General features: G+C 50.3%; 1 protein-coding gene across 6 annotated transcripts in view; it reads left to right on the top strand.

The window, feature by feature from the left end:
- The window catches only part of BCORL1 (BCL6 corepressor like 1), a 64,363-nt gene that overhangs the window by 35,606 nt on the left and 14,764 nt on the right, over nucleotides 1-13,993 (top strand). For 4 of the 6 annotated variants that reach the window (XM_087877554.1, XM_087877557.1, XM_087877556.1 and 1 more), the window contains 6 exons: nucleotides 2,064-2,200; nucleotides 4,827-4,911; nucleotides 5,220-7,565; nucleotides 9,391-9,529; nucleotides 10,337-10,456; nucleotides 11,702-12,106. In XM_087877554.1, coding sequence (XP_087733680.1) covers nucleotides 2,115-2,200; nucleotides 4,827-4,911; nucleotides 5,220-7,565; nucleotides 9,391-9,529; nucleotides 10,337-10,456; nucleotides 11,702-12,106 — 3,181 coding nt within the window. In that variant the 5' untranslated portion in view covers nucleotides 2,064-2,114. The remainder of the gene's footprint in view (nucleotides 1-2,063; nucleotides 2,201-4,826; nucleotides 4,912-5,219; nucleotides 7,566-9,390; nucleotides 9,530-10,336; nucleotides 10,457-11,701; nucleotides 12,107-13,993) is intronic. The other 2 variants (XM_060692120.2, XM_087877558.1) reach the window with 1 other exon arrangement.

A 13,993-nucleotide genomic window follows, 5' to 3' on the forward strand; every position in this document is an offset into this window, starting at 1 on the left:
CCGGGTCATGCGTCAGAGGGAGGGGCTCTGCCTTAGATCACTCTCCTCTCCCTGTTTGATTTCTCTGTGTATTCTGACACACCTGGCCTCCTGTTTTGCCTTCACAGAAGATTTCACCTGTAAGGTCAGCTTGGTCTCTAAAACAGGGACCTCCAAACTGGGCGGTTTTTAAGCTGGCTGAGGAATTCTGGGAATTGAAGTCCACAAAGTCTTAAAAGTTGCCAAGGCTTAGAGAGCCCCGGAAGGAATAGCTTGACCCCCAAAAGTTGGGATGCATTTCCCTGGGCCTGGTAGTACTTCAGCCAATAAAATAAGACTGGATTTCTTGCATTCTTCCATTTGCTATAAGCATACACTGCTCTGAACCAATCAAGGAAACGTATACATGGTGCTCAGGGGTGAAATACTCCCGGTTCGGACCGAATCGCCCAATCCGGTAGCGATGGAGGCGGGTGGTTCGGAGAACCGGTAGCAAAAATCCCTGCTTCCTCTCCCCCCCCCATGCCCAGCTGAGCCGCGCAATCATCAAAGACTTTTTTTTTAAAGCATTTTTTCTACAACCTCTTTCGCCGAAAAAATGCTTTTAAAAGTAAAAAAAAAAAAAGCCTCTGATGAGCCCGCGGCTCAGCTGGGATCGTCAGAGGCTTTTCAAAGCATTTTTTTCTACAACCTCTTCCACCGAAGAGATTATAGAAAAAGTGTTTTTAAAAGGGAAAAAAAAGCCTCTGCCGATCAGGCAAGTCAGCTGGGATCGTCAGAGGCTTTTAAAAGCATTTTTTCAGCCGAAGAGGTTGTAGAAAAATGGTTTTAAAAGTTTAAAAAAAAAAAAAGTTGGCTATCATCTTAAACCCCCCCACACACCAAGCCACGCCCACAGAACCGGTAGTAACAAAATTTACATTTCACCGCTGACGGTGCTCTCTTTTGTCATTTTTTAAAATTTTATACGCAAGACTAGACTGAACGTAGGAAAATCATCCCGCTTATCCCAGCCTCTCTCCTTAGCTCTAAGCTGACATCCATAAACGGGTCTTTAAGCATTTCCCAGCCTGGGGCTCTCCGGACATGTTAAAACCACAACACTGAATATACCCAGGCAGGGAAAAAAGAAGCATGTGTGAAGGAAGCCAAGCTGGCTGTCCCTGGGTCTGAATTCTTTGCGAATCTTGAAGCAGGGCCAGCTCTTCCTCCTGGGAGAACCAAGTGGCTTTAATCTGTTCCCAGAACTGCTCCGATTTGCAGATTTGACAGCTCGGATCTTGCATAGCTGTGAGCCGCCTTGGGTAGTTTCTTCCCTAATATGAATGTTGGCTCAAGAATGAGCGGTCCAAATAACAACGAACAGATTTCCCAGGGCCTGTTTCAGCATCAGAGGAGCCGGGATCCCTTCAGGGTAGTCCTTGATTTACGACCACCACTGCGTCCCAATGTTTCTGTTGCTAAGGGCGACGTTTTCGTGAAGCGAAAACCTGTTTTACGACTTTCCTTGCCCACCGTTGTTAAGCGAATCACTTGCCGTTGTTAAATTAGGGATATAGTTGTTAAGTGAATCTGGCTTCCCCCGTTGACTTTGCTTTGTCAGACGGTCGCAAAAAGAGATCCCGTGACTCCTGGGACACAGCAACGGTCATAAGTATGAACCGTAATTGCCAAGCTGTCTGAATTTTGATCACACAATCATGGAGATGTTACAAACTGTTCCTAACTCGGAAGAACGGACCTAAAGTCATTTTTTTTTTCCTAACGTTGAACGGTCACTAAAAGCTGTCGTAAGTCGAGGATGACCTGTGTTTATATTTCTTCCTGGCCAGTTCCATTTGTTTCCCCTTCCAGCCTTCTCTGGATGCAGAGTAGCATTTTCAATTTAGCCCAGTGTTTCTCAGCCTTGGTAGCTCGAAGAAGTCCACCCATCTTCAAGCTTCCAAGGTTGAGAAACACTGATCTAGCCGGTCGGATGTTGCAAAGAATATGCCTCGTTTTGCTTTGGGAGCTGCCGATCCGACGGCGGTGGTGGTGCCGGAACCCGAGCCTCACGGCGTCGTGTTTTTCTTTTGCCGTTCCAGGCGGAGCCCCCCTGACTGAAGCAGACCTTCGCTCGGTGCGGAGCGGCTGTCATGATCTCTGCGGCACCTCTCTACAGCGGAGTGCATAACTGGACGGGCGCTGAACGGCTTCACACGTGCAGCCTCGAGGAAGAAAGGTGTGTGTGTGTAAGCGGGGGGAGCATTCTGCGAAGTACTCGTATTTCTCTTCGGGGATGAGACGGAAACGTCGACCTCTTTCGAGATTTTAAACCCCATGGCCGCCTCTTCTTGTTTCCGCTGAATCCATCTGTGAACCGAGATGCCACATACACACACACACTCTCTCGTTGCTTGCAAAATATTTTGGGGAGAGGGTATTTGTGTGTGTGTGTGTGTGTCTGTGTCTGTGTGTGTGTGTGTGCTCACGCGAGGGGCAAGCATTCTGCAAAGCACTTGTTTCTCTTCGGGGATGAGACGGGGAGAAGAAATGCCGGCTTCTTTTGAGATTTTAACCCCATTGCCCGTTCCACTGAATTCATCTGTGAACCGAGATGCCACAAACACACACACACACAAACACACGCACTCTCTCTCACATTGCTTGCAAAAGATTTGGGTGGGAGGGGGATTTGCGTCAGAGGTGGGATTCACTTACTTTCCCTGCCAGTTCGCAAATGTGACCCCGCACGTGCTCGCTTGTTTCGCTTGCACGCGACACCTCCCCGTGCGCACAGTAGTCACGCATTACATCTGGACGGGTGGGCGGAGCCTCCTACAGCCAGCTATGCTATGGTGTGCTGGAGAATTCTGGGAATTCTGGCTAGAGAATTCTGGGAATTGAAGTCCACAAGTCTTAAAGCTGCCACGTTTGAAGACCTCTTGCTCTAAAAGGATGCAAAGGACCAGCTGTCTGCAAGGAGCATCAATCCTTCCATTCCCTACCATCCACTCAGAACTGAAGAAGCTTCTTGGATGAGAAGCGAAACGTCTTCAAAGAAAAAAACAAGATAGTCCAGTTGCCATAAAAAGATAAAAAATATAAAGCACCTTTGACCAAAAAAAAAAAAAAAAGATTAAAAAAAAAAGCACCCTTGGAACATTGTGGCTTAAAGTCATATTTAATATTCCAATCTTTAAAATGCGCCGGCATCTCTGCCTTTCGAACAAAATAGCGCGCACGGACAAAATAGCCTTTCTAAAATTGGATCTAAACCCTGGAAACCCCCAAGTGGCCGGCGCGAGTTTGCGAAAGGCATTTTGCTGGTAACTTTTATATTCAGGAGGGAGGCAAAGGAAGTTCTGTGTCTGTTTAAAGCATCACCCGGCATCCCTCCAGGGTGCGTCAAGCTTTTGAGGAATATATTTCTTTATTTTACGGCCCATTTTTTTTTACAAGCGACGGAAGCTCAGGCTGACTGAAATGACTTTAAAGTGGTCTTCCCCCGATCTGTTGCAATTCCCAATCTGGCACTTTTCAAGAAACTGGGAAAGCTGTTGGACGCTCTGTCTTAAGAGCGGCTCTCTATTCAGAATGGTTTAGTATAAAAGAGATTACGGGGTCCTTGGTGCCCTCTGAGGTTGGTGGTTTTCTTGCCGATGTTTCGTTATCTGATTAGGTTTCAATATCAAACCAGTACATTGATGAGGTTACCTAGTTGGGTAATGAAACATCGGAAAGAAGGCCATCAAGCTCAGGGAGCACCTGAGGATCCCATAGTCCTCTTTATTTATTTATTGTATTTATTGGTTCGGTTTATATGCCGCCCTTTTCCGGAGACTCAGGGCGGCTTACGATGCGTTAAGCAATAGCCTTCATACTTTTTGTATATACCTGCTTAGTAGGGCTTTCGGGCCCCCCCTAAGTGGTGTTCTTTTTTTTCTTTTTTTTAATACAAAGTCAGCTTATTGCCCCCAGAATCCGGGTCCTCATTTTACCTACCTCGAAAGGATGGTAAGCTGAGTCAACCTTGAACCTGGTGAGATTTGAACTTGCAGTAATTGCAGGCAGCTGGTGTTACTTAACAGTGCTTTAGTCTGCTGTACCACCAAGGCTCTTCCTCCTCCTCGTTCTCCTCCTCTTCCCTTTCCCTCTCCATTCCACAAACCGCACTCCCTTCTAACACTGATGATGTTACCTAATTGGGTAATGAAATGTTTGCAAGCTCAAAAAGTACTGAGGACTCCCTAATCTCTTTTTATATTAAACAATTCTCAATTAGAAAGCTGCTCTTAAGAAAACCTCCCAACAGGTTTCCCTGTCTCCTGAAAGGTGCCAGTTTGGGAACAACTACAGATTGGGGAAGGTCGTCCTCCTCTTTCTCCCTCCTTCTCCTCCTCCTCCTCCTCCTCCCCCTCCCCCTTCTTCACTTCACAAACTCTGGTCCCTTGTAGCACTGATGATAATACTTAGTTGGGTCACAAAATGTCTGCAAGAAAACGCCCAAGCTTAGAGAGCACCAGGGATCCCACAGTCATCCTCCTCCTCCTCCTCCTCACAAACCCCACTCCTTTCTAGCACTGATGATGTTCCCTAGTTGGGTCGCGAAACGTCTGCGAGAAAACCACCAAGCTCAGCGAGCTCCAAGGACCCTTCATTTCAATCCTGAGTTACGAATATTCCCTTCTATTAGCAAGAGAGGCTATTTCTTCCCGACTGGTTCCCCTTTCAAGAGAAGGCGGTGGCCCTGGAGGTGACTTTGGCTACAGATGTGCTACACCGGTCAGATCAGTGGCTTCAGCCTCGCCACCTCTGGATAATTTTTCTAAGTTTCTCTCTCTCTTTTTTTTTTTATTTTCCTGTAGGAGAGCCCCACTTTCTGATGAAGAATCTGACACCAGCAGTTCCCAGCACCTGGGCTCGCCTGAGTTCTGCAACAGTTTTTCCAAGGTGAGATGGTGGGTCGGAGGATGGGTGGGGTGGAGAGGGAAGGAGGATGGGAATGCCCTCTGCCAGGGGTGAAATTCACTTCCCTTCCCTTACCAGTTTTGCAAATGTGCGTGCACAGAGGCTGAAAAATCATCCCCAAAAAAGGGACGTCATGACATCCGTGTGGGTAGGTGGGGTTTCGCGCATCGGCCCTACAATACCCCGCAATCTGGTAGGAACTGGCTGAATTTCACCTCTGCCCTCGTCCCCGTGAAGTGGGGGGCAAACTGTCCCCCTGGTCCTGATCTTCTCTTTCTTCCCTTTTGCAGGTGGAGATCACAGCGGTTTCAGGAAGCGGTGGGGGCGCCGAAGGGTTTGAACCGGAGGGCACCGTGGAGAAAGAAGCCGACCCCCAACTCCGGGAGCAGGCTCACGAGCCAGACTGTGCCCAGAAGGCCTTGAAGGACGGCGATGCCAAGCCTGGCAAGCTTCAAGAGCCAGAACCGCCCCAGCTGGACAGCAGCAGCCGCAGCCTGGACTGCCCGTTACCCTCTGCTGCAGAGAAGACTGCGGAGGTGACCCCGTTCTGCCCCAAAGCTCTGGAGAGCGAGCAGATGGGAAAAGAGAAGGGTCTCCCAGTGCCCGCTGCCTCCGTCAACCCCATCACTGCGACCAGCAGCAGCAGCTGCAATACGGTGGCTCCGGCTCCCGCCACCTACACCCTGAAGAGCGTCTGTTTTTCGACTTCTCAGGCTCCCCCTATGCAAAAAATGTCCCTCTCGCTGCCCCCTGGAGCCACCGTCCTCGCCCCCAGCCAGCCGCTGGTTTACCTTCCTCCTCTTTCCAACACGCTGGGGGTCTCGCCCGCCCTTGCCCTCCCAGTTTTATCGTCCTTCCAACAAGACCCTTGCCTGCCCAGCCTTCACCCATATCCGTATGCTTTCTCTGTGGGCAGACCCTTGGCTCCTGACCCCAAAGCCGCCTGCGTCGAGGCCGCTCAGTTAAGCTGCCCTCCGGCTTCCGGAGAAAACGGTAGCACCCCCGCGACACCGGGCTCCGGCCCTCCTGCCAACGGCCCAGAACTGGTCTCCAGCTCCCCTGCCTTGGCAGCCTCTTGCGCCAGTGCTGTCCCCCTCTCAGTTCCTGCCACCGTGCTGCCCCGAGTCCCCGAGCGGCTGGCGGCAGGGGTCCTGGCGTCCATCTCCCCGCTGAAGTCCCCCCCGCAGCTGGAACGTGAGATGGTTTCCTCCCCGGAATGCAGCGAGATGCCTCTGGATCTCTCCTCCAAGTCCAATCGCCAGAAGCTGCCTCCGCCGAGCCAGCGCAAGACGCCCCCGATGCCCGTGCTGACCCCGGTGCACCCCAGTGGCAAAGCTCTGCTGACGCCGGTCTTCTCCAAAGCCCAGCGCATGGCCCAGGCTGCCGCCTCGCCCTTTGTCATCTTCCCGGAACTCCTGCGCAACGGAGAGCAAAGCACGTGGGTGAAAAACCCCACGGCTTTCATTGGCACCATCCCGGGTACTTACATGGGGGTGGCCAACCCGGTGCCAGCCTCAGTCTTGTTGAGCAAGGATGCCGGGACTGACTTAAGCAGCAGGGACTCCCGCCATCTTCCAAAGCAGGAGCCCATCTGTATTATCGATCAGGGAGAACCCCGGAGCGCCGGGTTACCTTCTGGGAAAAAAAGTGGGTCAGAGGGACAAGCGGAGCCCACCAGGCGCACCCCGGCTCCTCCGTTACGGCCTTCCAAGGAGCTGTCCCTCTGGAACCCCAGCCAAGCAAACCTTTACTCTCGGTGTTCGCTCAACGGGAAGCCTGCCAGCCCGCAACTCCTGCCCATCGGGTGGTCCCATTACCATCCGGGCACTTTGCTTTCCATCGGCATCTCGGCGACAGCACAGCTGCCCCCCAATCCAGTCGGGCCCTCCAAGACCCCTGGCTCCAGCGAACCAGCTGCGTTCCCTACTGGGCAGCTGGCGGAAGCTACCCCGGTGGTCCAGAAGCCCCCCGAAGCTCCCTCCCAGGGCAAAGGCTGTAAGGCGGCCCTGCCCAGCACCGAGAGCCCTTTGTGCGTCTCACCAGCTCTCCAAGCCGGCCCGCCTGAGGCAAAGGGCTCGAGGGGGCTCGAGCGACGAGAGATGGACTCGGCCGCCGAGAGCGCCCTTCTGCCCCCGCCCGAAACTCCCCTGGAGGGTTGTGTTCACAAGCACTCCGGGGACCCCAAAGCTAAGAGTCCCTTCTTGACTGCCCATCCGCCCCACGGCCTGCCCTTAGCCAGCCAGGCAAGCATCCGGGTCACGGCGGAGTTGGCCTCTCCTGCCGAGAAACAGTGCCGGGAGCGGCGAGGGGACGCTTCCCGCAACCCCCCGAACGTCGAGGTCCCTGCCTGCCCCGTGCACCAGGTGGACCTCAGTCGGATCAAGAAGGAGCGGGTGGAGCCCGAGCCCCCCTTTGCCTCAGCCACCTGCCTGCATGCGGGGGCCACCTTGAGGGACCCTCCGAAAGCCAAGCTGAAGGCGATGGCCCACATCAAAGTCGAGGGGGGCTTCCCCTGCAAATCCAAGCGGCATCACGAAGGGCCGGACCGGCCAACCCACAAGAAGCTGAAGTCGCGCGGGGGAGAAGAATTGGGGGCTCCCTGCAAGGCGAGCAGCCAGAATCAGCACAGCCGGAAGGTGAGAGTGGCGTGGCTGGGCGGAAGAGGAGGTCAGGGGTACTCTTTGGGAGGGGGAGGGAGTCAGAAGCAGTGGGGTTAGGGGCCTGCGGGATGGGCTAGCCCCTGTGCGGTGGGGAGTGAGCTGAAGGGTGGGGGATCCTTGCTAGGTGAGGGGGGCCATGGCAGGGCCAGAAAGGAAGCAAAGGGTTTTGGAAGCTTGGCACCAATGTTTTAAAGGAAAAATGGACACAGTGCTCCTTGCTTGCTAGCCTTGCAGGTAGGTTTACATTTATAGGTCACCATGCACGCTCAGCTGGAGGAGAATGAGAATGAGAATGAGAATGAGAATAGAATAGAATAGAATAGAATAGAATAGAATAGAATAGAATAGAATAGAATAGAACAGAATAGAACAGAGAATTAGAATGGAATATAGAATATAGAATATAGAATATAGAATAGGGATGGGATGGGATGGGATGGAATTAGAATAGAATAGCATAGAATAGCATAGAATAGAATAGAATAGAATAGAATAGAATAGAATAGAATAGAATAGAATAGAATAGAATAGAATAAAGAATATAGAATATAGAATATAGAATATAGAATATAGAATATAGAATATAGAATATAGAATAGGGATGGGATGGGATGGGATGGAATTAGAATAGAATAGCATAGAATAGCATAGAATAGAATAGAATAGAATAGAATAGAATAGAATAGAATAGAATAGAATAGAATAAAGAATATAGAATTAGAATAGAATATAGAATATAAAATAGAATATAGAATAAAATATACAATTGGGATGGGATAGGATAGAATAGGAGTAGAATAGAACAGAATACATAGAATAGAATAAAGAATGTAGAATTAGAATAGAATATAGAATATAAAATACAATATAGTATATAGTATGTAGAATATAGAATAGGGATGGGATGGGATGAGATAGAATAGGAGTAGAATAGAATAGAACAGAACAGAACAGAATACATAGAATTGAATAAAGATTATAGAATTAGAATACAATATAGAATATAAAATAGAATATAGAATAGGGATGGGATAGAATAGAATAATAGAACAGAGCAGAACTCAACAGAACAATAGCAGAATAAAATTACAAAATAGAATAAGAATAGAAAATTGAACTGAACAGAACAGAGTTGGAAAGGACCTTGGAGGTCTTCTAGTCTAGCCCTCTGCTCAAGCAGGAGAACCTATCCCATTTCAGACAAGTGGCTGTCCAGTCTCTTCTTAAAAACCTCCAGTGATGGAGCATCCACAAGTGTTTACATTTTGTCCTTTTAGCCCAACTTTAAAAAGAAGAAAAATCAGGCTGTTATTTAATTAACAGTGTACAGGGTTAGTCCTCAACTCACGACCACCATCGAGAGCCCAGAATTTGTGTCGCTAAGCAAGAAATGTTTCGGGCAAGTTTTGCCCCATTTTGAGACTTCCCTTGCCACCGTCGTTAAGGGACTCACTGCAGTTGTTAAAATAGTAACACGGCTGTCGAGTGTGTCTGGCTTCCCCGAGGACTTCAGCGACCTTCGGACGAAGAAGGTGGGATTTATTTTACAACCGTGGGACTAACTTTGCAACTGCCCGTCACTCGCTTTAACAACCGTGGCCAGGAAGATCGTAAAATGGGGCAAAACTCGTCTTAACCACTGTCTCGCTTAGCGACATTTCGGCCATAAATCAAGGGTGGCCCGTGGCTAAAGAACATCCCGGGGTGGGGGGGCAAAAGAATCCAATCTGATTTAAAAATACGGTGCGAGAAGCTTGGCCATGCTTAACCGCGGGCTGGTCTCTTTGTGTCGCACCCACAGTGGCGGAAGCATCACAGCAGCCTCCATGAGATCACGGATGATGGCCGGCTGGGCTGCGTGAAGGAGCGGGGGAACCTCCGTGCCAAGCGCAAGCGCCGGAAGTTGTCCCCAGGCCACCGGGGCCACAGCTGCGAGGAAGGTAAGGGGGCCTCAAGATGGGTAGTGGATGTTCCCTCTCTCATCCAGGGCTGTCCCACCATCCCAGGAGCCTTCTAGGAAGATCTGGTTAGCTTCTTCAGTAGGTTGCCAGAAGGATCTCTCTGAGCTCCCTAAGCTCTTCCTCGTGATTTTGTTTCTCCAAATACAGTTTTATTAGGTTATAAAGTATTATAAGAGGGACGCGGTAGCTCAGTGTCTAAGACGCTGAGCTTGTCGATCGAAAGGTCGGCAGTTCAGCGGTTCGAATCCCTAGTGCCGCGCAACGGGGGTGAGCTCCCGTTACTTGTCCCAGCTTCTGCCAACCTAGCAGTTCGAAAGCACGTAAAAAAAATGCAGGTAGAAAAATAGGGACCACCTTTGGTGGGAAGGGAACAGCGTTCCTAGAAAGCCTCTGGAGCCTGGGGAGGGTGAAAAATGGGCCTACTGGGCCCACCGTGCCATTGCGTGCCAAAAGCTGGGGGGGGGTTCGTGCGTGCATGCGTGGGGGTGTGTGGGGCACATTAAATTATGGATTTGGGGATGCGTGTGCGCAACACCCCCCCCCCAACGCTCCCCCTGCTTTTTGGCACGCGACGGCAAAAAGTTAGCCATCACTGCATTAGACCCAAGAGGAAAAGTTCTGGCTTCGTATTGATCTCCCTTTTCTGGATTTTCCTGTATTAAAATATGAATTCCTTGTGATTTTCGGATGGGGCGGAGAAGATTCGAGCTTCCCGGGTTCCCAAAAATGAAGCCCCTCTGGCTGCTTTTATTCCGTTTTATTCATATTCATGTTTAATTCTTTCAGCTTACGTGGAGAAGAAAGCCAAGAACAATTTTAGAGACTTCATCCCCGTCGTGCTCAGCAGCCGGACACGGAGCCAGTCAGGTTGGTGGCTGAGCCAGGAGATGATGACTGGGTCAAGGGGTAAGGGAGCAGCGTGACCATTGCAGAGGAGGGGGAGAAGGACAGGGTTATGATCCAGTCACCCTGACTTGGGGGGTGGGTGTTGCTTGCTTGCAGACAATCTTTGTAGTAGGACCTTGTTGGTCCCCAAAAGAAAGAGGGGGAAAAAGAATCTTCCCCAAGTGTTTTCTGAAAAGGAAAATGTTTTGATCCTCTATATCAGTGTTTCTCAACCTTGGTAGCTTGAAGATGGGTGGACTTCAACTCCCAGAATCCCCCAGCCAGCGGCGCAACACGCTAAGCCAAAAACTCATTACGGTTGAGGATGATGTGCGAGCCAGAGAAATAACTTGATTTGAGCAACTTTCGTTCTTAAGTGGAAAATACAGGCTTTGGAACTGTACATTCCTTCCCGCAGGTTGGAATTCAAATGAACCATACTGAAGATCTGGTTCTGCCAGCGGGCCTGGGGAACCCAGAGTGGGATGGAGCCCATTAAATGGCTTGTGTGATGTGTTGTCGCCAGGGTAGTGGGGTGGGGCTATTATATTATTAATGTATTATTATTTGATTATTTTCTTCTATTGGTTTTATTTTTATATATATGATGTTTTTTATATTCCTGTATGCCACCATGTGTAAATGGGCGGCAATATAAATTTTCTAAATAAATACACACTCTTTTTCCCCTCCCCTAAGATTTTAGTCAATGTGTGCATTTGGGAAGGATGAGGGTACCAATAGAAGAGAATATTTGTAGCTCAGGATTGAACTATGAAGTCCGTGGTGCTCTCTGAGCTGGGTGGTTTTCTTGCAGACGCTTCACGACCCAGCTAGAGAACATCATCAGTGCTAGAAGGGAGTGGGGTGTATGAAGGAAGAGGAGGACTGTGGGTCCTTGGTGTTCTCTGAGCTTGGTTTGTTTCCTTGGGGACATTTCATGACCCAGCTAGAGAACATCATCAGTGCTAGAAGGACGGGCGGTTTCTTCACTGGCAGGGCAAGCCCCCGGTGTCTAAACAGAAAGCAAACCCCTTTCCCTTCTAACACTGATGATGCTACCTAGTTGGGTAATGAAACGTCTCCAAGGAAACAAAGCAAGCTCAGAGAGCACCAACAGTGATGAAGTTTTAGCCAAATGAAGCCACCCCAGAATGGAGCAGTGACGAAGCTCAGATCTTCTTGGTAGTGGGTGCTTCCAGTCTGACGGGGGTCTTTCCTCTTTTCTTCTTCTTCTTCTTCTTCTCTTCCTCCTCCTCCCTGCAGGGACCACGGGGGGCTCGTCCAGCATGTTAGGAGAGTGTGACGGAGCCGGGCAGGAGATGGTGCCGCTGTTGGAGGAGGCGAACGACGAAGACGAAGAGCTGTCCCCAAAGCATCACCGGCTACGGAAGTCCCACCGCCTCTCGCCTCACTCCGGCTGCAAGGAACGCTCTCGGTCGGAAAGGGGCCTCTTTCACCCCAGTAAGAATCAGGGACTGCTCTGGCCAGGAGAGGCCAGCAGGCAGCTCTGGAGCCGCAAGGAAGCCGAAGAGGAGAGCAGCCACGTCAAGAGGAAGAAAAGGAGGCGGCAGAAAAGCTGGAAGTACCAAAGCGGAGACTATCTGATCGAAAGGGACAAAGGAGAACACTTGAGCTGCTGCCGCCATAAGCGGAGGAAATCCAAAGCAGGTGAAGGGGAGGGGTGGGCCTCTGAAGGGGGGGAGAGGAGGGATCTCGAGGTGGCCGCTCTGGTCTGCTAATCTGGTCTGGATTGCAGCTCCCATCATCCCCAGGCTTCCAGCCTCCTGGTCAGGCTGGAATAAGAGGATCAGGCCAGGGACGGATGGGCCGCTCGTAGCTACGAAGCAGCAGCGCGAGGGAGATTTTCCTGGTCAGCTTGAGAACAAAAAAAACGTCAAGTTTCCTGTATTGGTTCAGCTGTGCAGGAGATTGCAACACGACCTTGGGCCTGAGCGCCCCAGAGATGCCCACCCCAGTTCCTTTTGCAGAACCTCTCCGGAGGTCGATCTGCCTCGACAGCCCCCAAGCATTGACGGTAGCCCCCCTCCTCCCCCCTCCCTTTCTCTCCCGCCCCCTCCCTCCAAATTGGAGCATTTCATTCTGTCTCCTCGACCTGCTTCCTGCCATTGAAAAGCAAGCAGCCAGCCACGCTTTTCAAAAGTTGGAAAAAAGAGTCCCCATTTTCTCTCTCTCTCTCTCTTTCTCTCTCTCCCTTGTGGCCTTGCTATTATTATTCTTTTCAAACCAGGGGGGTTTGGGTGGAGAGGGAGATGGCGGCTTTTACAGATTGGCTCAGGGCAACCCACTTCCGCAGAAACGGGGCCCCGGCTCTGCCGTTGCTTGCTTGCGCTCGGTTCGAAAAATAGAAGGCCCCGCAGCCTCCCGGTTGCAACAGCCACCAGGGGGCAGGCTTCTCCCGCACAAGTCCCGCGACAGTCGCAGGCAGGAAAGGTTGCAGCGGAGACGGAGAGGCCGGGAAAGGCTGCGAGGAGAAGGAGGGGGGGAGGGGGGCAGAGAATCCATGCAGGGTGCATTACGCAGGGATATTATACAGAAACTGGAAAAGGGGTGGGATGAAATACCACTCTATAAAGCTTTATAGTAAGACCACACCTAGAATCCTGCATCCAGTTTTGGTCACCACACTATAAAAAAGATGTTGAGACTCTAGAAAGAGTGCAGAGAAGAGCAACCAGGATGATTAGGGGACTAGAGACTGAAATATACGATGAATGGTTGCAGGAACTGGGCATAGGTAGTCTGGTGAAGAGAAGGACCAGGGGAGACATGATAGCATGTCCAGTTTTTGAGGGGCTGCCACAGAGAGAAGGGGGACAAGCTATTCTCCAAAGCACCTGCAGGCCAGACAAGGAACAATGGATGGAAACTGATCAAGGAAAGATTCAACCTGGAAATAAGGACAAATTTTCTGACAGTGAGAATCAACCCATGGAACAGAAGTTGCCTTCAGAGGTTGTGGGAGCTTCATCACTTGAGACTTTCAAGAAAAGATTGGACTGCCATTTGTCAGAAATGGTGTAGGGTCTCCTGCTTAGGTAGGGGGTTGGACTAGATGACCTATAAGGTCCCTTCCAACTCTGTTACCTGTTAAATCCATCTTCTGCCCTGGAGACAAATTCCTTGTGTGTCTCATCACCCTTGGCCAAATGATCCTGAATTCTTAAAGAGTCCTTGAGGAACTTATGGGTTGTAGTTTTTCCCTCCTCTATATTTTTGCAAGACTCGGGTAGCCTTTAATAAGTTCCTTTTTCTTAGCATCCTTTCCTTCCGGTCCTTTCTTTGATGGGAGCTTCCCTGTTTTCCCAGAATCCTTTGCTTTTGAATCACATGGTCTTTCTTTTTTTTCCCCCCTGGCCATTGGTGAATGCAGACATAGAAGTCGGCCCAAGTAAACAGGATGGGTGGCAGGAGATGCTTAATACAAGCAACTTAGAACTAAGAAAAAAATTCCTGACAGTTAGAACAATTAACCAGTGGAACAACTTGCCTGCAGAAGTTGTAAATGCTCCAACACTGGAAGTTTTTAAGAAGAGG

The sequence above is a fragment of the Pantherophis guttatus genome, chromosome 12, assembly GCF_059756535.1.
Source record: "Pantherophis guttatus breed Tessera chromosome 12, ASM5975653v1, whole genome shotgun sequence".
NCBI classification, from domain to species: domain Eukaryota; kingdom Metazoa; phylum Chordata; class Lepidosauria; order Squamata; family Colubridae; genus Pantherophis; species Pantherophis guttatus.